At 41.9% G+C, this 24,134-nt stretch overlaps 1 protein-coding gene across 3 annotated transcripts in view; it reads left to right on the top strand.

Annotated features, from left to right (window-relative positions):
• SATB2 (SATB homeobox 2) overlaps nucleotides 1-24,134 on the top strand; it is a 131,999-nt gene that overhangs the window by 68,200 nt on the left and 39,665 nt on the right. For all 3 annotated transcript variants that reach the window (XM_065670003.1, XM_065670001.1, XM_065670002.1), the window contains 2 exons: nucleotides 10,007-10,479; nucleotides 22,619-22,831. In XM_065670003.1, coding sequence (XP_065526075.1) covers nucleotides 10,007-10,479; nucleotides 22,619-22,831 — 686 coding nt within the window. The remainder of the gene's footprint in view (nucleotides 1-10,006; nucleotides 10,480-22,618; nucleotides 22,832-24,134) is intronic.

Genomic DNA, 24,134 nt, shown 5'->3' with positions numbered 1-24,134 from the left:
AAAGCCAGTTGTTAGAAAGTAAAAGCAAAAAAACAATTCACATGGCCTATGGTGAATGCAAAATTGGAAGGGGCTTCAAAATAACTTTACTGATGTTGCAAACTAGATGCAGCCTACAGTGTTAAATGTGTTTGCTATTATCTGCTAATGTCTGTTTTAATAAAACAGTGGGAACTAAATGGTTGCTTCTTAATCAAAACCATGATTTCCTAAGCATAAGCTATGTGATTCTGTTACAAATTGCCACATATAGATCTCTTAGGTCAAACTTTTTTCCTTTCTCATAGAAATAAATAAACAGTAAAATAATTGTACACTCTGGAAGATCAAAGTAATTACAACTGAAGCCAGGCAAAAATAAGTTCTCTGGAAAAAGGAAAAAAAAAAAATGGGGGAAAAGCATCAGGTTGCTGAGTCTATAGTTAATGTTTAAATAAATATAAGAAAGTGAAGGATCAATAATTTGATATCATCAGCAACAGATGTAAAAAGCTGTATACAAATAGAATGGTATCAGATCTCAAGTAAACATTCTCAGTGTGCATTCTGTTGAACTCACCAAAAAGACAGCTGAACTATTTATGCTGGTAATTTAAAAGAAGTTTTCAGTTGGTTCAGCTCAGCATGGCAATTTTGTCTTGTGTCAAGACGATGCTAGAATAAAATTCTGCTCGGATTTTTCCTCCCACCCTGCCCCAGCCCCTTAAGGTTTGAAGGCATTCACAGTTTACTCAGCGGCACGAGAGTTAGTATACAGACAGATTCAGGAATTGGCTGGTGTGAGGATGGAGGCTCTTTGTCTCCTCCTGGCTCTGAGCCTGCCACTTGGGATACATGTGAAGACATGAGTGAGTTTGTGACAGGATGTCCACTCCTTCCAGTCTCCTTGGGATACACATACATATTTGAAGGAGAGATCGTATTAGCACAGTTCGAATGGAAGATGCACGGTAGTTGGAAACAGAAAGCAGACAGTTCTTCTGTGAACATTTCTCTTCCCCTCATGGACGTGTGTAATCATTTGGGGGGTAATTAAGCTATCCAGTTTGTATTGTAATTCTTTTTTTTTTTCCAGAATATGCACTGTGAATGAATATAATATTACTGTGTAAAGCCTTTTTTAACTCCTGTTACTTTTTACCTTTCCTTATTTTTGAGGAATGCAAGGTGTTTGAGTACACACCTTGTGCATACAGGACAGGGTGTAAGGATGTTTAAACCTACTTGAATGAAGAATCAGTGTTACCCCTTTTTAATGAAGGCTACTTATTAAGTGATGACAACTGTGACAGCCATGGCTTAGTGCAGCGGTTCTCAAACCATCTTTCTCCTGGCCAGTCCCATAGGGATGCTCCTGGCAATTGAGAGCCGCTTGTCTGTTTTTTCTAGCTGCTGAACTTGCTGAAGCTGGCAGAATCCAGGATTTCAATATTGTTTAAAAGGCCTGCTTTGGTTCTTAATTTGATTCACAAACAGATGCACAAATAAAAATAACACTTTGTAAGTAACTGTATGTATCTATGTACGTATGGAGAGAAGTATTTCAGAACTTCGCTGTGCAACACAGTTCATTGTCAAGGGATCAAAGCTGTACCAGTTACGTACTCATTGCCCAGTGTTTTGGGTTTGTAGCGTTTTGAATATTTTTTAGCTCTTTTTCTCAATAGATATTTCACTTCCAAGTGTCATGCTTTCTATTTTTACCAGAAGGACTATCACTGTATCAGAATTCTTTCACAACTAAAACTCTTTTAACTGGTGTGAATTTTTTCTTTTTGCCTGATGACACAACTTAGCTGGGTGGGAGGAAGTTAGGAAGGCAGAGGGGAGAAATAAATACATTGTGAACTTAAAAATAAAAAGACATATTTTCTTTGTCTGCATATTAAGAACATTTCATCTTTGCTCCTGTCATCAGTGTCTGTCAAAATATAGCTTTCTGTGGATGTGAGTTTTGAGACTGTGGCTGTCTCAAAGTTTTTGTGGAATGATGAGGCTTTTCAGTTTAAAGGAGGAGGGCTCAGTTATTTCTGTTTCAACAGATCAGGAATATAAGAAAAAGCTTCCTTAAACTGAGAATGTGTTTTGGCTGCTCTTTGATTTTTCCAATATTACTGATTTGTTGTTTGTGTGCTGTTTTATTCTTGAAAGTATGTTTGCTTACTTCCCATAACGGATAGACAGAGCAATCTGTTTTTCTTATAATGTGTTTTAGAGGCTGTTGTAGGTTGAAAGAGGTTAGAAACAGGATTCAGAAGGGCTCCCAGCTTTCTTATTTCCAGGCTGAAGGAACCTAGGATTGCAGGGCGGTGATAATGCCAGTGCGAATCTGGGGAAAATTGTCATTGTCTGCTCCAAGGAATAGTTTTTAATTGTTCCTCTGAAGCAGATGTTGCGGAAGCCTTATGGAAAGGCACACCAGATAATTCCCAAGCATTGGTTTTGACTTCTAAAAATATCCTGCTTATTGATACATGCATTTGTATGTATCTCTCTCTGTAAGTAGAGGGATTTATGTATGTATAGGTATACATACATAGATCTTGACCTTTTTCCTTTTTAACTAACAGGCAGAAATATTTTGGAGGCAGAAACGTTAAGCTTTGTAAGAAGAGATCATTTTATGCCTTGTTTGGATATTAGTCGTGGGTCTGGCACTAAAACCAGCTAGGGTCATTCAGGTTAGCTGTGTGGCTCTTCACATTACTGTAATTTTTCCTTTGCTTACTTTTACACTCCTGACTGTGTATTTATTTCACTAAAAATAGGACATTCCTCACTTTCTTAAGGAAAGAAAATAACATCATTTGCAGGCAAGATTTTCAGTATGTAGATGACATACATGACCTGAAGATCATCTGTGCCTCAGAGACATCCTCTTAGTCTGTGGCCTGCTGTGCTGTTTTATGAGAGGAGAAGTTCATCAGTTTGCACTGATCATGAAGAAAATGTAGCATCTCTCCTTGAATAGAAGTATAAGGTTGTCAAGATTCAGCAAGAGTTATAGACCACTTGACTGCTGTTTTCCACACCCACACTAGCATTTTGCATTTCAGCATTGTCCCTGATGTTAAATGCCAGTTTGGGGGATTTGAGTGTGTGTATGGTTAAGAAACAATCTTCCCACTGCAGTGTGTTCCAGGGGCTTTGAGTTGTGGCCCGCTTGGTTATTCCTCTCTGTAAGGAGAATTAAAACACACCATTTGGTGGGGTTTTTTTGTTTTGTTTTTTTACTCAACTATTATCTGCAGAAAATGCATATATGATTTTCAGCTTTTCAGAATGTCTTGCATATCTTCTAGCCCTTTTGGAGCAGTGACTCTCACTCTTAATAGCACACGTGTCACAGCAGAAGGATATGTGCAGCTAGCTGAATGCCATCTTTTGCGCACGTGTGTGGCTGGAGCTGCAGCCGTTGCTGCTTTAGGGAGCATATGTCAGTGTGATAAAGGTTGGAAGCTTTTCTGTAGAGAAGCTGCCTAGTCACTTGTCCTGTGTCTTGCCCTTGCCATGCAGGGACATTGGACCTGTTTTAATTAGGAGATGCTGACCAAAGCTGCTCAAATAATGTCACTCAATTTTATGGTTTTCAAATGTCTTGTGTTCCAAGTACAGAGCTTGTAACAGACCAGTTGTGTGCTGAGGCTGAGATGTCTGCCTGGTCACTTTTGTATTCTTAGTACCTGGTCACTTTTGTATTCTTAGTAAAGAATGATTGTCTTCATTTTCTGAAAAACAAACACTTTTTTATTTTAATCTGCAGAATCTCAAAAATTAATTTTCCCTTATATTTACAAAAAGTATTTTTGTGTGCTGCCAAACAATGATGTGTTAGCTCAAAAGAAAAGGAATTCTTAGAAAGTAAGCGCTAGTGGAGATTAGCTTGGAACAGGAGGAAAACACGAAGCTTAGATACAGACATAAGCTTTGGAAGCTGCGATGTGGCTGTGATCCCATGGATTTCATAGAATACGTAACTCTGAAAGCAGAATTGAGTTCTGTTCATTTGAAGTATCTGAAGAGTTTGTATGTCTGCCTTAATGATATTTATGTTCGGTCTCATTCCTTTCACCACCTCTGATGTTACAAGTCAGGAAGAGATGTGTACGTATCTCCTGGTGGGACTGCACAACTGACTGGGTGTCCTAGGAGGTTTGCACCTCCCTCTCAAGGTGCCCACGAGAGGTTAGTGCTTAGGACAGACTTCTGTCACAGTAGTTTGACAGGAAGGGAGGTATTTTTATATCAAATGAGAACATCTGTCCATCTAAACCAGTACTTTTGTCTTTCTGTCAGACAGTTCTGAGTAATATTTCCCTGCTTCTCCTTTTCCGTTTCACCTGACCAATATTCATGCATTAGATCAGGTAACATTTTTCCCTGCCAGATGGATCTGGCATGTCCTGCCTACAAATGGGGTTAATGTGATTATGAAGAACTGAGTTCGTGCTTCTATGTGCACTCTTGAACCTGGATAGTAACCCCAAAATAATGTAGAAAAATAAGATCATGGGTTAGCTTCTTCTTTTCTGACAAGCATCTTTGGAAGCAGTGCAGTCCAGGGACAGCCCATGTGAAGACTATGACTTGTTTAAGCAGAACTAGTAGAAGACGTGTTAGCATCTCTGTGTCCCAAGGGATGACTTGGATCTAGCCTTCAGGACAAGGAAAGGAGGTCAGCTGCATGCAGAGTCAGCGATGTTAGTATACTCTGCCTAGTTCACCTGAAACTGATGCTGATCAAAGGCCCACTTTTAATGATGATTCTTCTAATTACAAAAATAGAGATTTGTGCTTTGGTGGGAACTGAATGATTTGCAGTTGAGGACAGACAATGGCCTTTTCTGTCTGTTTTCCATTAGGCTTGGATAAAGCTGTGGGTACCCACAGCTAGAGGCCAGACAATTTATGTTTGTGCTCTATAGCTATTTTGAGGTTTTTTGCTATCCTGCAGGATAGAGGAAGGGAAAGGTTTTAAAAGTTCCAGCTTCTTATCAAGTCATCCTCTTCAGTCAGCCTGCTTTTTCTCCAGTCCTGGCTGCAGGAACAAATGGCCCAGGCAGAGATCAGGCAGTGAATGAAGTCAGGGAGTAACTTTGAGTAAATACGAAGATTAGATGTTGAATGAAAATGAGACTTCTCGGACTAGCTCTTTGCACTGAAGTGGTTAAATGGGCTGTGACTAAAAGAAATAAGTAATTATCCTAATTATAGATTAAAAGATACAGAATTACCACTTTAAAAGCACCTCCTGTGCTCTGGAGTGGTTCTGTTATTTACAAAGTGGTAGTTCATAGCTACGTAGCATAAGCAAGAGGGCATCCTCTCGGTGTAGTGCAGCAGCCCTGTCTCTCAGAAGGTAGAGGGTGGTACTGTGCTGGAGAGCGCTTTGTCTCCCAAGCACTGCTCCAAAGTTCAGGTCTTGCTCCAGTGAGTAGGATGGTGCTAAGCCAGGAGAAATTGTGGGAACCTTTGTATCTCAGGCTTAGCACAGGGCATACCAGAGTTCACAGAGTTCTCCCTGCTTGGCCGTGACCACCGCTGGTAATGGCTTTTATGTTCACCAGGTTTTAAATAATAAATAAAACAAAGAAGCAAACTGTGAAGCACTAGAGAACAGCCCTGGGTGGTGACATCCTGTCACAATTGAAGCATAGCAATTCTGCCGGCTAGTAACTTATTACAAAACATTACCAGCCTCTTCTTTCTCTGAGGCAAAGTGCCCCTTTGCCTGTGGGACTGAAAAGTTCAGGACTTGCTGGGTTCATGGGTGCTAGCGGGATCTCTCTGCCTCCACTGCGGTGCAGTGCTGGGAGATGTTAAAACGCTCTTGCTCTCCCTAATGCATCCGTTATTGTGCATAGGAATTTGGTTTCTACTGCTGTCAGTCAATTTAGTGCCACTCATAAGCCCTAAATGCCTCACAGGCTGTTTGTCAGAATGTTCTTATTAACAACTCGGTGAAAATAAAGGGTGAGGGGAAGGGAAGGTGGAGAAATAAATCTTATTTTAAATCTTCTGAGCTGGTTTTATTTCAAATGGAAAGTTGCATGCGGACCACCCCAAGCTATTGTGCTGCAGACTGTGTCAGCTGCTTGACTGTTCAAGGAATATTAGGGTAGAGGTTAAGAGCATCATACAGGGGAAGGGTGCACTGCATTCCTTTTGTGCTGTATCCAGGAAATTTCTAACTCAGTAAGGAGTTGAAATACATCGACACACGTGGTAATCATTATGAGAAGAGAAAGGAACACTGAAATTTGACAATTTTCTGCTCCCATTCTGGGGATTATGTTGTTTTCTGACTGTCTTGTACAGATAGTGGCATGTTGTAGAGGGGGGTATAGGACAACAAAGGGTAGATGCTATTCTGGCATGCTCTGAGAGCTGCTTCCTGAGCTTAGCACAGTACCTGTTGTCCAGACACCTTGTATGTGGGCCTAGTGTATGGCTTCAGAGGGGTGGGTGGCTCTGAAATGACAGTTGTACTCAGTTTAAAAGAGCTTTTCCAGCAAAGAGCTGCAGAATCACATACCAGGCAGCGCGACACAGAAGAGGGAACCGCTGCCATGTCTTTCGCTGTGGTAACTCCACAGATGGAGGTGACAACAGCCTCCTGAACCAGCTTTTGTTCAGCTGGCACAGGCAGCTCTAGCAGAGGACATGTATCAGCAGTACTTGAACACAGACAGCACATGTCCATGGAGGCCCTTCTTTCCCCATTTAAGGTCCTGCTACTCTGTCTTCGCTGCTTTGTATTCCAGTATATTCAAGTGCCAACCAGTTCATACAGGACGACAAGAGCTGTAAATGCATCCCCAGTTTGATTGGAGCAATAGCAAAAAAGGGAAGGATAATGGGGTAGGAATATGGAAAATGGAGGATGCAAATGGAAAATCCTTTTTCGGGAAGATCTGAGGCAGAACATGGGTGTCACAGCAGCTTTGTGGTTCCTGTATTCCTTTTTTCTTAGAGCACTGCCAGCAAGCTGGCCTGTCTCCCAGGGCAGTGCCAGTCTCCATCTTGGAGTTGTCTCAGGCTTGCTCCTGTCTGGCCCCACAGAGTTTTACCAATCCATAGTTAACCAAAGAACAACAGGGAATCTGATACGAGCAATGTGTTAGAGAAGGAAACAGTCTTGAGTTGAGTAATACACATTTTTTCCATCCAGCGTAACTGTTAATGGTAACCTTTTATTATTGAAGTGGTTGAAGTGACTAGAATCTGGTACTTTTATTGGGAGTATATATATGGCTGTATAGCCTAATGTGATCGGAAAAGGAAACTGATAATAAGGGAAAAATACACCTATGGAAGCAAGTCAGGTGATGGCTCTGTGTAATTGTAATTCCAAGTAGCACTGCAGAGATTAACAGCCTGGCAGCCTTTTCATCTTAAACTTTATTTTTATAGGGGTTTATAACTTGGCACTAATGTCAGGAGTGGGTGGAAACTTGGCAAATGTGGTTCAGCCCAGAAAGTGAATGTTATTTATATTTATTTCTCACCAAGTTTTCAAAAACACTCGGTTACTGTTTCTGCTTTTTTTTGCCTTGTGTTCTAACAAGTAGTAATTTGTTGGTTTCAGTGACTTATTCTCTGTATGTTTCTTGAACTACAAAATAGTTCAGAACTTAGTTCAGCTCTTCTTAAACTCCTAGTGAAAGGACTGTAGATTTCCCAGGGTGTAAATGAAGACTGAAAGTAGTTCTGATTGTGTTTTCTCATAGCAGGGTGCTCTAAGTATTTCATGTACACTGAGCAACATCTTTACTCTATTTACACCAGGTTAATTCCTGATTGCCAAGTAGCTACTGCACCTTTGGAATAATTGCATTAAGTTTTGCTGGCAATTGTGTGTGTGTGTTCAATGGCATTACTTAGGTTCAGGCTTACTGCAGGGGGCTGAGGAGAAAATAGGGTAGCCACGTGGGCTCTGAACTGTCCATGTTGCAGGATGTGGTCTGGGGCTGTGACCAAAGCAGCTTCTCTTCCCCACTCCCCTGCCCACCCATGACATCTCTATATCAACTCTGTGTTCATCCCTGAGATCAACACTGCTCATATGTCCCATTTCACATTGATTTAATGGTTATTCCTAGTGGTAGAGAGCTTTCTGTACCTGCTTTTCTGGGAGGTCTTGGAATAGAAGTTTTCAGTATTTTCAGCAAACTGAAGTACTGCATTGTGTCTCTGGCAGCCTTTGTGTATAGTGGTTCTGTATTACACGTATTGCATTGCATTTCTTAGTTAAAATATGCTGTACAAACAAGCACTTAGAAAATCAGTTGAGTTGAAACATTGACTTTTGTGAAAAATGGAATTAATAATTTTCTCAGAAATCTATAGCTATTTATTTTGAAAATTTTGGAAAGCAATTATTTGGTGGAAGGTTAAAGATGATGTGGGTATTTCCTCTAAAAGAATGGGAAGAGCGAGTGAAAATTTCTGACAAGAAAATTCTGGGTATTCATTCACCTAGTTGTAAAATTCAGTACTTGTGATGTTCTGTAATGACAGCTCTAAAGATACTAATTGTGTGAGTTTGTGTGTATTCAGGGCATGACTCCCTTCCCAGTGAGAATTCAACCCTCTCTGTCTGAGGTTAACCCTGGAAGGTGAAAAGAGCTGTCCTTCTATTTAGAAGTAAACAGAGAAAGTCATCAGTAAACTGTCATCCTGAGTATGAACTGTGGAAAGCTTCAAAGCTTATATCGATTATGTTTAAAAAAAGAGTCCAAAGCCTTGTACAGTTGTTAATCATTACACAAGTTATAATAGTATTATAGCATTTATGAAGTAAATCCTATCTTGTTATTTGCTGAGAGCAATACAGGGATGAGGTAGTAGTCTTCTGGTTGTATGGTATGTGTCCCTGAACACTTTTATATCAGACCATTATATAAATGCCTATCCAATTGCATGTAATGAGGCTCATGGAATCTACACCCTACTGTAAAATGACTTCTGATTGCTTAAAATTATCGAAGTAGCACTTTTATTTATATACTTTTTAAACTTAATTTTGTATTTTAAATACTACTTTTAGAGGAAATTTAGTTTTGTAATACGTACATTGAATTTTCCAGTTGCTTGAAAAGATACTGCGATTTTGCTGACATAGGATATTGAAAAGGGACAATATGTATCAGTATATAAAATCACAGTATATGCATTTTGTGTGCAGTGTTTCCTTTTCTGTAGCATGGTGTCACTTAAGGATCATGCGTCTTTGTTGTGCTAAATGAAGGTTTTTGAGGAGAGTGAAGTCACTTTCTTTACAGTGGGCATTCATGCAGAGATGGTTTAAGGTTTCTGGACAGACTCATAGTGATGAGTCTTTGGGTATAGGAACTATTGCTTTACAATTTTCTCATGTGTGAATTGCATGGTTTTGTAGCATGCTTTCACACAAGCAACATGATTCTGCCCTATTGCTCCCGAGTGAATTGATGTTACTGGATAACTTCATCCACACAGAATGCAAGGTAGAGTTTAAGTTATAATAGTTGCTGAGTTTGTAATGAGAAGCAGTTCCATGAGCTGCACAGGGAATGGTCTGGTTTCCACTGGGTTTTATGTGAGTGGATACTAATTTGGGTTTCTTTCCTTCACCTAGATGCCAGTGACTCTGAAACATTGACTCCTTATAAGTATTATTCAGTTTGCTGTGACATGCTCGAAAGTTTGTGACATTGTAAGTGGAAATGTCCAAGCTTGTTTCTTTAGGAAATGAGGTTTGAGAAGATACCTGCTACTGGTTTGATAAGGAGATCTACCTGAGCATTGGGTGGTGCCTGAGAAGTCCAAAATAATGTTGTTTATTGTTGTTGCTTTTACTTTGTGCTGCTTTTGCTTATGTTTCAGTAAAGCTTTTACGCAAGTGTAGATTTGCAAACTAAAGCAGGTGCTGTTGCATAGAGTCACCTGCAGTAGCCCTTACCCTAACAGTCCTCTTGTAAGTGCAAACTGGAATGACGGCAAACGAATTTTTCTCTTTTAACAGTGGAAAGAGTGGAAAGAGAAAACCTTTCAGACTATTGTGTTCTTGGTCAACGTCCCATGCACTTACCAAATATCAACCAGCTGGCAACCTTGGGAAAAACTAATGAACAGTCTCCTCATGGCCAAATTCATCACAGTACTCCAATCCGAAACCAAGTGCCAACGATGCAGACAATGATAAACCCTGGGCTCCTGTCTCCTCAGCTCAGTCCACAACTGGTGAGGCAGCAGATAGCAATGGCCCATCTGATAAACCAGCAGATTGCTGTCAGCCGGCTATTGGCTCACCAGCATCCACAGGCTATCAACCAGCAGTTCTTGAATCATCCACCCATCCCTAGAGCTGTCAAACCAGAGCCATCAAATTCATCGGTGGAAGTCTCTCCAGATATATACCAGCAAGTCAGAGATGAGCTGAAGAGAGCCAGTGTGTCTCAAGCTGTCTTTGCAAGAGTAGCATTCAACCGCACACAGGTATCAATTTCTATTCTATAATCAAGAAGTGCTGAGGGGGCAAAGTTGTGTCTCTTGTGGGGCTGTGTGGTTGTTGCAGACCAAGGCAGGAGGTGTGCATACAAACAGGTCAAGCTATGCTTTGTTTCTTCCCTCAGTCTCTGTTGGGATTGAACATGGCTGTTTCTTCCTGGAACAGCTGTTTGTTTTCTGTGCTGTTACCTGAGCTTTGTTCTCTAGCAACCATTCTGCTAATGTGGGTTCTTCGCTGAGTTCCTCTCTGTGATTATAAACTTCCACATCTGCCCCTGCCTGATGGCCAGGAAGAGATAACAAGAAACAATGAGAGTCGGAAGTGTCTTTGGGCTTCTATCACTTCCTCAATTCCTTCCTGTTGTACCTAATGCCACAGCTAGTGCTAGAGGCTACTGCCACAAGAGATAGGTAAGACAGGTATGCATAGGCCTGAAGACTGACTGCTGGGAAAGACGTCTGCCCTTTGCAGCAGATCATACTTGCTTCCGTGCATCTGACATGGGTTTTCTCACTTGCCTAGTGAAATGCAGATGTTGAAGTGATTGCATGGTAGGGTCAGCTTAAGCCTAACACCTGGAGTACACAGGGTGAATGTCTGTTCAGAAAGACCATTTATATTTATCCTGCTTTAATTCAAGATGTACAAAGTATGATCTATCCATTTTGATACTCTGTAGTAAGGCTAAAGAAATTTAAAGTGGCTTAATATTTAATGTTAATATCAATAAATTCTTTGGGGGGGGGGCAACTGTAGTTGGTTTTTGAGGAAAGCTTTACCTGTAAGAGAAAAAAAGGGTCCATGTGTGTGTCCTGGAGGTCTGTCCCTTGCCCCATACAACACCTTTGTCTGTTCTCCTGGATTAATGATTTTCTTTGGCACTGCCATTTTGGAAATGCCATGTTATGAGGGAACTAATTAAAGTATGGAGCACATTTTTATTACTTCCCTTCTTCCATTAAATTCATAAGATGGCTGCACTCAGAAAAAACATTCCCATCCAATCAATGTGACTTTGAGTTCTGGGGTTAGCCTTGAGGATATCAAATGAAAACTACATAGGAATGTATGAGTATTTCCTCTTTAAAATGCTGCTTTTAATTTGGAAAAGCTTTTCATCCCTCTGGGATCATAACCCGTTGTATGTAAAGCCTGGTATAATCAAGGTAGATGTTATTGACAAAATGACATATTCTGAACTTGAGCAAGAGGTCACCAGCAACTGAGGATTTTGCTACTGTCACTGAACATGAAGCTCTGCTTTAGCCAGACTGTGAGAGCTGGAATGGTAATGGCGAGTCCACCATTAAACTAAAAGCTCATTGCCCAACAAGGAGGCAGTCATACAACTTGTGTGGTGAATCAACAGTTCTTCCGTAGTGTTTAAAATGAGCAAAGTTTTGACTCTAGAAAAGCCCCAAGTGTCTAGAAAGCCCCAAGACTTGCATATTGCTGGCCAAACATTGTATAATGTCTTTCCAGGACTGCAAGGAAAAGGCAAGCATGTGAGAGAGACCACTCTGGCCTCTGCCTAGCAGTGGCACAGCATAGCATCTGCCTATGGTGTTTGATAGCAGCTGTGGTAGAGATTGTGCCACACTCTTGATAGATAATCTGAAACTTGGACTACATCAGCTGCAGTATGGTTTGAGGGTGATGGTGGGGTTTTTGTCTTTTTACACCTCCTGCAATATTCTGACATATATCTAGGACAGTAAATAGATCTTTGGGTGAAATGTGGTTTCTTCCCAACTCCAGCAGCTCCTGTGTGACTGTGGGCCAGTCACAACTGACAGCATTTTCAAATACCCTGTATGATTTAGGAAACCATTCAGAGTGGGCTCACTCATGAGGAGCACAGACCTGGGCAGCATGGAGTGGGCATGCCAAGGTAATGGCCTTTGAGAAGGTGCCAAGCACCTTTCCTGGGCAGGGCTGCACCTGGGAATGGGATGTGATGCTTTGTTTTCTTCTTAGTTTATGTTCGAGTTCAGTGTAAAATGATGTCTGTAATTCAGGGTGCTAGTATGACTGGTTTTGTCATTCCCCCTCTCCTCCTGCTGACATTTATCTTGGGGTGCACTAACTTCTCTAGCTTTTCTTTAAAAATATCTCCCCTGAATTTGATTGCCTCTTTGCAAGAGATCAGACACATAATTTCATATAAAAGAAAAGAAATTACCTACTACTTAGCTCTGTATCATAAGTAATATGTCCATCCTAAGTCCGTGACACTGATTCCAGAACAGGCAAGTCTTAAACATCCGTGAAAGGTTTGCTCATCTCAACAGCTCTGTTTCATTGGTCTGCAGGCCTTTAATATAGAAGACCGGTGGATCTTACCTATAGTGCATCATGTTCATAGGAGCCGTCACTGTAGCAAAAGAGTGTAGGTACACATCTATGTTTCCCTGTCCTTGGCTTTTAACTCAGATTAAGGTCCCCTCTTGTCAGAGACTGTTCGAGGTATTGGGAGTTGCTCAGACAGTCAGCCTTGCACTGCACAGTAGAAGATGTGGGATGTTCCCATACACTCATGGGGGAGAAGCAAACTCTGTAAAAGGCACGTCAAGTGGAAGGTCAAGTCTAATCTCACCTTGCATTTTCCCTGCTGCCTCTGAGGAGCCTCTCCTGGGGAGGTTGCCGAAAGGCGTGTGTTTCTCTCTGGAAATGTTTGGGTTTGTTGCATTTCACAGGAAGTGCCAGCCTTAGAAACTTGCAGTCTGTTGTTTCTCATGATAGTACCAAATAATAGCTGCTGTATGCCAGCCAGCTAATAATTGTATTAATCACTGCATTATGGGACACTGAACAATCTTTATTCACGGTAGCTCTGTGGTGCACATTAGCCTATAATTAACTATAGCCTCATGAAATATGTACTGCAAGGCTTGTTTAATAGATAAACTATTCTCTAATTTATTTTAAAGTCCAATGACCTACATAGTCAATGCTAAAAAACCCCCTCTTACTAACATTATTTCTCCCCTGAGACTTTCCATCTGGGCAAATCTGTTAAATGAAGTAGAGGAAGCTTTGATCCAAACTAGGCTAAATCCATTGGAACAAATGGTTGACACATGCATGTATGCATGTGTGTGAGGGAAGGGGGACTTGAGAAGGACCAGAAAAAGGAGGGATGTAATTGTATGGTTTGTGAAACATCCCAGCTCTTCCTCTTAAAGTTGGAAATACATAACTTAAGACAACAGTATTTGCTTATGTGATGCTATTATTCTGTACCTGTGGCCATGTTGTCTGCACACATGAAACCAAAGTGCTTCAGGCTCAGGGACAAATCCTGTGCATAACATGGGGCACAGTGTTCCCACTGAGGTCCCACTTGGAGATGGGGACTGAACATCAGGCAGCTTCGTATGCTGCTCTGCACATGGGAGAGCTGCATAGGGTGTTTGGCTAGGAGCTGGCCCAGGCTATGTTAACCATGAAGAGGGTTTCTGTCAGTCAGTTGAAAAAGTTCCACATTGAATGTCTTTGAAACTGGGTACGAAGTGTGTATGACTGGTTTTTAGTAAATGTGTTGGGCTCACCTCTGCCTCTTATCTCTTTAGAGAGTCAATATCACAATTTTAATTCACCCTACTATGGAACCTAAAAGCCTATTTATACAGCAAATAGGACAGGTAGAAGAGAGTTCTCAGTGAGTGGGCTTGAATAGAAGTCAGAGAGCTGCATGAGGCCCATCAAATACTTGACAGTTACATGGTCATACCTGATACCTTTATCAGGACTTCTTCCTGGAGGAGAGTACACACATGGATTTTGGCCATCCACGGGGCAGAGTCATTGTGCCATCTCTGTCTTGCACTGCAATGGCTCTTAATACAGCATTCAGGTTTCAATGAGAAGGTTGTAATAACCAAAGCTTGCTTGTTGCAGGTTGTAATGTATTGAGAAATGGGCAGGCAGTGATGGTTGCAGAATAAAGAGGACTGTTTTAAAGGAAGTGACATGGTTTAGTGTGTGGTGTCTCTTCCCACTGCAGTGAGTTGGAACTAGATGATCTTAAGGTCCTTTCCAACCCAAACCGTTCTATGATTCTGTGAAAATGCTATCTCGGATGTGCCTTGTCCTTCTCTGGAGAGTTTTTAGCAAATCTGGAGGTGCTGAAATGATCTGTGCTCTTCAAAATCCCAGTTGGAAAATAGGTCATTTGAGTCCTGCTTTGCATAAGGAAAACTAACATAATCTCCTTCCTTTCCCCACTTGCTCAGCAACCCCCTTTACTGCAGGCCATGGAGTTGCAGTAAGGATGGTTGGTCAGGCTGTTTGTGAGAATCCAGTCTAAATCACTGGTTGGTGAACTGCTTCTCTCCTCCTTTGGAGTGCCCAGTGGACTGCAAAGCCTGTACTGAATGACTGCTTCTGTTTATATCTCTTTTTTTTTAGGCATCTTTTTTTGCCAATGTTTTGACATAATAGCCCAAACTAGTAAAATGTTTGGGCGAGTGGCCAGTGCTTGTTTTACTGAACAGCCTCAGAAACTGGAAATACCCATGGACCTGAGGCTTCTTGAATGAAACAGTTGTGGTGCCAGATACAAAGAGAACTGGGTAAAAATACCAGGCATGTTCAGGACGCTTGTAGCTCTCTTCCCAAAGAGCACTGCTTCCTCTGTGTCCTGCCCTGAGTAGATCCAGGTGAGAGCATTGGCTTTCCAGCCTGCAAATCAGAAGGCAGGACTTACCTGGCTTACCTGTCTAGTGTGTCTAACTGCATCTCTTGGGATTAAAGGAAATAAAGCACAAGGAAGAGGAAACCCCACCAACTTTACATGTAGTGAAATTTATAATAAACTAAACTGATCCACCTTGTTTGAGGTGTTCAGTCCCCAAACTGGGTTAGGGTTAGGAAATACAGGATCAACGCTGAATGGTGCCTCTGCTTCAGGTGTGACTGTGGGCAAGTCCAGGCTACTGCAGTGAGGAAGGGGGAAATAACAATTCTGCGTCATACAAAGGTGTCACCAGTCAGTTACAGAGGGCTGGGGCTCTGAGAGCAGGAGCGTGGCTGGTAAGGAAGCTCCAAAGAAAGGCTCTGGAGGCAGGCAAGGAGGGTGGTGGGTGGTGACTCCTCATTTATGTCTAATTCTGCTTTCTTTGGTAAAATTCCCCCAGACTGAAATGGCATTACAAAAGGGTCCTCTAAGAAGCTTTAAGATTAGAAATAAGGTGTTTTTTTTGAAATAACTAACTCTTCCACTTCTTCTTGCTTGTGAGCCAAATCCCGAACAGAATTCCTTTTGCAAGTAATTTTCCCCTTAACTTCAGTGAGAGGAAGACAGGCAGCTTTAATTCTCTGCCGGGTATCTAGTGAGACAGTCATGCTGCATTCATCACTATGGTGTCTGCCCCATTGTGCACAGACTTTCAATTAGCAAGGGTTCTGGTTTTGGTTTGGGGGGACTTTTTGTTGTTTTTTCCCCCATAGAAAACTCTCTTTACTGCATGAAACCCTTTCATGCTGCTTGCTTGTTCTATTCTTGGGCGTAATGTGGCACAAGCAGTGTTCTGTTGTGCTCACAGGAAAGAAGGCAGTCTGTAAGGGAAGTGCTTAATTTAATAAAATGCAGATTTTTGGTACATGGGATATTTGTTCCAACAGTGGGTTTTGCACTGCCCAAAATTTCAGTTTCAATTAACTTAATTGTATTCAATAGGCTGAGTGAAAAGATTTTAAGTAGCATGTGAGTCAGCCTTTCAGAATGTGTGCTTGTAGGAGGAGGCTGCTGCTTGCTCAGCTGATGCACAGGAGTCCTGAGCATTGGAAGCAAATGCGTGGATATAGAGAGAGAGGGAGCAGAAGCTGTGTGTCTTGCTCATTTTCTGGCATATTTTGGTATAAAGGTTGGACATACATGTCATGTAAATGGTAGCACTTTGTGGCCGCAGGTGGTCAGTCTTTCTCTGCTTCCTTTACCCCATGCATCCACATTCAGCTCCACATGCACATCCTGTCTTCCCTCATAAAAAGAGATACCATAATAAAAAAGAGGCTTTATTAAACTAATGCAATAAAGGCATTTTCTTTGAGGATTTAAGCACTTCATTTTTAATAATAAAAATCAAATTGTCATTGTTGCACCCTGTATAAGTTTTATTCAAATCAGCCTCTAAATGCTTTGTGCCTAAGCAGCTCTCTCCTGAGATGTATGTATTCTAGCATTAGTTAAATGAGTTTAAGAATGAGGCTCATACTCTGGCTGTAGGCAGGGAATCTAGAGATCAAGAGATTTCTTTTAAATGAGGGACTGATATGATGCATTCAGCTACACTGGAGACTACTGGGAGACAGCTGGTCTCCCATTCACACTGATGGAAAACCAATCAAAGCCCCTTGAATTCCGAAGTTCGTATGAAATGACGTGGAACATGGCACCACACATTTTGCCATTGAGACAGAAGAGTTGGTCAGGGAACAGGGTGCAAACATGGTTTTGCCTGATGGAATCTGTGACAGAATGGGTATGAAGGTGCTTGTTTTGGCTAATCACTCAAAAAAATCCATTGATTATCTAGAGCAATTTTGCTCAGCAAAATTGGACTGGACCCTTTGCCAAGATAAGCATTTTCATGAGACTTCCAGCAATTCTGCTGCATATCCTAGCTGGTACTAGGAAGAGATACGAGGGAATGGAGTGAAAGCAGTGACCATTTGAAAACGAGCTTCTGTCCCAAAAAGCTTACAGGTACTTCATATAGAGGTTCTTGTTGAGACCTCCATACTTAAAGGCAAGGAGAAGTATTTTTAGAATTGTTGAATGTCTGTTACTCAACCCAGAAGACAATATTAAAGGTGGGACCTGGAATAATAGAAGAGAGGCAGAGAGATGTTGTGGTAAAAGCCTGCCTTGATGTAGGAAAAACACAGCAGGTGGAGATGCGTTATCTCCTTGAAGGGCTATGAGGAGTTAGTGCTTCTGCTGCAGAGCTTTACGGGCAGACCTGCCGCCTCTAGCTTTCAGTCGCAAATAGCAGACAGTTATAAATATAAACGTCATTTCAGCCTGGCAAAATCAAGTTCATTGTTTTAGGTTGAAGGTACGATTTCAGTGTAGTTCAGTAGGAATTAGCAGCTAACCAGGGGTTCTTCAAGTGCTGCTTTCCATGCTGGAAATCGGCCTTGCAAGCTTAACTGGAGAGGGGACAGGTTTACATCACTGATCTTTAAGGTTCAGATGTTGAATAAACCCATATAATTTCAGATCCTGATCAGAGTCGCATCTGTACCTGGTGGGAAGCAGAATAGCTTTTCTATTGAGAGAAAGTACTGGCCTTAGAGCAGTTGGAACTTTTAAGTACTACAGGAGCAATATTTTTCTAGTATTTCAGCATTTTCTCTGTTGCTTTTGGCAATAGCTGAAATATGGACAGGCACAAATAAACCAAAGAGTATGAAAAAAGTGTTTATGCTTTTTTAGTCCTTCATATATATATAATCTCCTTATACAGAACATAAAAACTGAGGTTTAGCACATTAGTCAGGTTTATTTAAGTTTTTGCCTTGGCCAGCATTTTGATTGTCCCAAGCATGTGTTGAACCTTTTTAACCTTAGTGCCTGCTCTTGTAGACACATGGCTTAGGTCTGTATGAAGGGGAGCAGAGCTCCCATCCAAGTCATCACAACCAATGTGTGTGAGGTCCTGGCCAGCGCCTGGGAGTCTCCTGCTGCCTGACGGCCCTCATCCTCCTCTGTCCCCAGGACATGGGTGTCTGGGCTGCAGTCCAGCGTGACCTCCTCACCCCCATACAGACTGCTTTTGAAAAGCTCTGATTGCAAAACTGTCCTGCATTCGGGCACTGGCAGTGCAGTCTGCTGTCCCATTGAGATCTCATTTACACCCTTTCCAGGCTTGAGCCAAAGCCCTTTGGGAAGAAGGCAGAAAGGCTTTGCTCGCCTTTGGTGGGCTTTGATCAAGCCTTGGTGTTGACCTCGATGGCTGGTCAGTTGGTCTTTTGGATATAGGAGTCAGTCTGAAGAACATTTGCTCTACATTGTACTGCATCGTCTTTCAGAAATTGCTTAAAAAGAGATTTCTTGCCCATGAGGTTTGGGTTGTTTGTGCTGGAAATCCTGTAGTTAATAAAAATAAAAGAAATGAGTTCACAAATGGGGTTTCATCGGATAAGTGCAAAGCGAACACCCACGACAGTGACTTTGCTGGATTGAAGGACTACATTTCCGCTACTTTGAAAAAACGCTGTTAAAATTACTCCTACCTTAAATAGATCCAACGACTTTTCTGTTTGGATTGGACATACGCTCCTTTCCCCACCACTGGTATTATTTTTAAAGTCAATTATGGATCCATTGTCTCATTTTGAAAGTGCTGCAGTTTTCAGGGCTAAACCAGGCTGTGCCTGCGCAGTAACGCACACATCGCTGTGAGCATGGCCTGTGAGAGCATCAAACTTCTCGTCAGTTGCCTCTTCAGCAACTGTTCTACAAGTGAGGCACTGGAGCGGAAAAGCAAAGATATCATGAAGCTACATGTCCTAAAACGTATCCTGAGAGCTGCGTTTGGTATAGAAGATCTGTTTGGCTATTGAAAATCAGTTTGAGGCTTCGTGGTCCCTGAAGAGCATCTTCTAGGTGTGCAGAGTAGGTTACTCTTCAAAGTGCCAATTTTTTAGTGTATTTATTTTAATGTGTGAGACGTAAGTAAGTTGGAATGAGCTGATTTAGCCAGTGGAGCTTTATAACAAATGTACGAATGCTGTGGGTTTCCCTCCCTCACCCCTCCAGCAGAAACATAATTTGCAGAAATGAAAACAGTCCCTGGCTGGCTTTAGGGTTTTCTCAAAAATAGAAACAGTAGGGTTTGTCTGGCTGGGCCAGTTTCCTCACCACACACCTGGTGTGTATCACTTTAAAAAATACATTATGCCTCATTAAATTACAATTAAATGAAATCACGATCATTTGTTTTTCTGGAAGGAAGATGTTTTGCATATTGAAAGCCTAATTTGTTGCAGGTGACAAAAAGGCTGAACAGATTATTTAATATCACTTTATTTTTTAGAATGTTGCTCACTGGTTGGTTTGTGTATACTTCAGTAGCTCAGAATTATATTATTGTAAATGTTATTGCTCTCAAGATACTTTACTTTATTGTCCTACCCTATCGCTCAGCTATCTACCCATTGTAGTTTACCGGTGGTGTTTATCTTCAGTTGAAGGAGGATGTGAGATTTTTCCCTCTGAGTCGCTTTTCTTCTTATCTGTCCTGCTGTTTACATGGTTCCTAAGCTGCCAAAGCACTTGGAGGAGCTGCAGAAAAACCCTCTTTACAGCCAGGTTTCCTACCTGTGGGTCTGGAGTGGGGCATGGGGACGGAGGGCTCAGCCCTGCAAGGGGCTGCCTCTGTCATGATGCTGGGGAAGGAGATGATCCCTTCTCCCTGGAGCAGGTACCTGCATTAGGAGGTGATGCAAAAGATTGCTATATCCCTGCAGCAGAGTCAAGACCCTTGTAGAAGTGAGAGGTGCAGGCTGGGGTTCAAACCCACTGAATCTACCCCATGATAAGCTGTTTCTGGTGATGAATCAGAGCCTTCAAGCACAAGAGTTGGTGTTCCAGGCGGTGAGTACCATGACCGAGCCACTTGTTCCTGTGAGAATCTGATTTACATAGGGAGTCAATGACTGCACTGAAAAGTAATTGCTGGCAGGCTTTCACATATGTTTCTGCTCTCCATTTTTGAAATTGGACCATAAATTTAGCCAGGCTACGATGAGAGGGAGAATAAGCTGTCTTAGAAATCTGAAGCCCAAGTAGTTTTCAGGTACTGTTCTTTCCACCTAAATGGATCAGCTTTTGAAGTTGATCTTTTCTTTTTAAAAAAGAAGATATATATCCTTTAGCAGACACAAAAAAAAATTAAGAATTTAGAGAACCTGTGTAACTGATATTTATTTACTGTATTTAGGCAAATTTCCACTGAATTTAAGGGAAAGTTCTAATAGGAACTTGCTGTATTGATCTTGGAGTTGTTCAAGTCATGGCTTCAAGCTTCTGTGATGTCCTTTTTGGTTAATCTCCCTCAGCCTGTGAGCCTGGCAAGCTTTGGAAAGTTTTTCAGTGTGTCCCTAGCTCTTCTGAGGGGTAGTAGACCCTGCGGAAGAAGCCAAGTACAAGCATGCAGTTATATTGAGGTCCCAGAGAATACCATATGCCAGCCCAACACTCCACCTTCTTCATACTTTTCCCTAGCGTAGACCTATTTTGCTAACCGGTTTTTCCTTCCGATTCCATTTCTGACTGGAGGGTCCCGCCGTGGCTTCATTCCCTGCTCCAGTCCTCCTGGTAACTACCCTGATAATTGCTGGAAAGTGTAATTGGAAATCTCTTAGCTTGATTATGTAGACGAGGAGCTGAAAAGATGGAGCTGTGTGCAGCCTAGCTTCCGGTTGTGTGTGGAGCTTGTTTTGAGCACTTCAGGCATAAACACTGCTGAAGTAGAGCTTTCATGTATGTGTTTTAATGTAGGTGTTTAATAGCAGTTAGCAGATGAATTCAGATACAGATAAGTCGTTTGCTGGTCTGTTGGTTTTGTCAGGAAGTCTGGTAAATACAATATAGAGTAAAAATGTTGGCATTTGGTTAATTGGCCAACTGTAGCGGCAGTGTTTTCGCAAGGCTTTTTGGAGGAGACTCTCTGATATGGAAGAAAATAAACTAAGACTAAATATTACAGGGTTTTGACTTTGTGGTTTAGATTTTTCTTACAAGAAAGGAGTAAGCCTTGGCTGTACTCACGAGGCAGCTTGCCTTGATCATGGCTGTAAAGTAACTGCAGAATGCTCATGTCAACAGCTACAGCGAAATCATGTCTGGGGCACCATGTTCTCCTTTCGGCTGTGGTTGCTGGATGTGCTCCTCTCACAGCAGCAGGTCGAGGGGAGCCCTCCGAGCTGTGACTGGGATTTCACATGGCTTCTGCGGCCGGCACTCTTGGGAGCAGTGGTGCAGAGAACCTCTGGGTCACAGCAGGTAGGAAGCAGGAGCAGTGTTGGACTGCTCAGGGAAACATACTGTCAGAATAGCCTTTTAAAATAACGAGCATCCAACCAACATTTCTTACGGTATATGTTACAAGTAGTCTCAGTGGACAAATCCCTTTCTGCTTCTCTGGACAGTTAGCCATTGCTGTTACTGCTTTTTGGAGTGAAACACCCATTTGTGAAGTGCTGGATGCAAGGAGTGCCTAGGGGAAGCTGGTGGTACACAGTGGCCCAGCAGTTTCTGTAGGCCCTGATCCAGGCTTGTGTGTTGTGCCGTTAACTTCCTGTGGAACTGTTGAGTATGTACAGTTATGCAGAAATCTAATCCCATTAGATTTAAGCTTCTTTTAATGACATTTTCATCTCTCCAAGTCTTCCCACCCTCTTTTCTTTTTTCTTGGAAGTGCTGTGCTTGTTACCTCCTGGAATAATGGCTTGTGTAAAAATTAGATGAACATGGTCTTCATTCATGGTTGTGATGTGAAGCCTGCGGTATCTTAAAACGGGGTGTGAAAGAAGAATGGGTTAAATCCCTAAAGCTAGATTTGAAGGCTTTATTATTGCTCTGTTTTTCTCCTCAGAAATGACTGTCCAAGCCAAAATGAACGGACTGTAACCAGCCAAACGTTTTTCTTTATAAACCTCCTGCACTGTTTAAATGTCGAAACTAAATTTACCAACCTTGGCAGATTTGTCAAAGATGAACAGGATTGCCAAGTGTTCCCAGCTTCAAGTAAAAAGAGAGACAGAGGGAGAGAGAGAGAGATCTAACAGCTCTTAAAATATTTGCAGCAAGCACCTGGTAGTAACTGCAATTTCTTCTACCCAATGCACCTACCTTTCTATCCAGTATCTCCATACTCAGAAGCTTATTACAGTGCCAGAATAGGACAGTCCTAAAATAAACCTCAGCCCCCAGAAGACAAATGCTTTCCTACAGAATATCCCCTCTGGGAGAGCCCATGCGATTCTGATGTAGGTTCTCAGTATTGCAACCCAGCTGGTTACACTAAACAAATTTAAAGAAAAAAGGGAAAAACTAAAAAAACCCAACACATGACTGAGCTTTTTTTTTTTTTCCCTTTTGATTTTTTGAACCAGGGCTTGTTGTCAGAGATCCTGCGTAAAGAAGAAGACCCAAGGACAGCTTCCCAGTCCCTCCTGGTAAACTTAAGGGCAATGCAGAATTTCCTTAACTTGCCTGACTCAGAGCGGGATCGTATCTACCAGGACGAGAGAGAGAGAAGTATGAACCCCAATGTGAGCATGGTGTCTTCAGCTGCCAGCAGCCCAAGCTCCTCCAGAACTCCCCAGGTAAGATGTGATCCCTTCTTTTCTGTTTGTTGCGTGGATTAGTCCAGGGAAAGAGTTTTTCTCTGCCTTTCCCCTGTCTGTTGCTCCCCTTGTTCAGATGACGTGTGGAAATCCTTTTGTTGTAAGGTTTTGGAGTGGCTGTTAAGAGATGTTTAGTGGATTTAAGTACAACATTGTGATGATGATTCTAGATTTAATCATTGCCATAAATGCAAAAAAGTCTGTAACATCAGTGTCTGATAGAGTCCATGTGGGTGTTACCTATAGGCTGTTGAAACACGTCCGCTAAATGGCTATTATAGAATCCATTGTAAAAAGACAGTGCACATAACTTCTTATGTGTGTCCGTTGTGTTCTGCAAAATACAGAGGAAATTTGTGGGCTTATGGAGAGATTCATATATGTTGCGATACAAAGTGTATTGAACAGAAGTCGACAGTTAATTAGATAGACATTGCTAGAAGTCAGTGTGTTCTGTATTATTGCATAGGAAGTCACATTCCTTGAGTTAGAAGTTTACATGGGTAATTATTTGAAGTACAGAAAGTAGAGATGGGCAGTAGCGTGCTGTGAAGAGGATGATGCTTTCCAGCTCCAAACCAGCTGTCATCTTATTTGACTTAGCTGCACGTGTTTATTAGTGTGCTGTTGCCGCCCACTTCCCTGGGTAGGCTGTTCCTTTGCTCTAAGAAAGAGCATCCACATACTATACTGTAATAGTCATCCCTCCCTTTCACCAGCCTGCTTGCAGTCCCAGACATATACCCTGAAAAAGCAAAGGTGCTTGCGCAGAAGTGATGATTAACTCCTGTCATGATGTTTGCCTAACTTGTCTTTGAAATTTCTACAGTGCAGACATGACAGGTCAGTTCTAGCACTTCTCTTGGTCTTTAGTAAAGGGGTCCATGTAACCCTCCTGCTTTGGTGCTTTCATAGTCATGTAGCCTGCAAAGTCTTGGGCTGTGTTAGCTGTCCTTAGAATAGCATTACTGAGCACTTCTCATACTGAATTCTGTAGCCACAGCTGCTAAAAATAAGTAAGCGGGGGGGGTGGTGGTGGTGGTTGTTGTGTGGAACAACAGTGTAGTTTTACATGCAAAGTGATCATCCGTAAGGAAGGTGTGTTGATTTTGTAGGAACTGTTGGGCTTGTTCAGTTTAACCCAGGGTTTTGGGTGCAGATTGCCACAAAACATAATGTACAGAACTGTTCTCATTGAAAGCAAGTATATCCTGCCAACCCAATTGTAACACTAAATTTTTATTACATGGGAAACTCGTTGTATACCTCTTACATTTTTTAG

Source organism: Lathamus discolor, chromosome 3 (genome assembly GCF_037157495.1).
Source record: "Lathamus discolor isolate bLatDis1 chromosome 3, bLatDis1.hap1, whole genome shotgun sequence".
Lineage (NCBI taxonomy): Eukaryota > Metazoa > Chordata > Aves > Psittaciformes > Psittacidae > Lathamus > Lathamus discolor.
The sequence above is the reverse complement of the archived record's forward strand: the minus strand, read 5'-3'. Positions and strand labels throughout refer to the sequence as shown.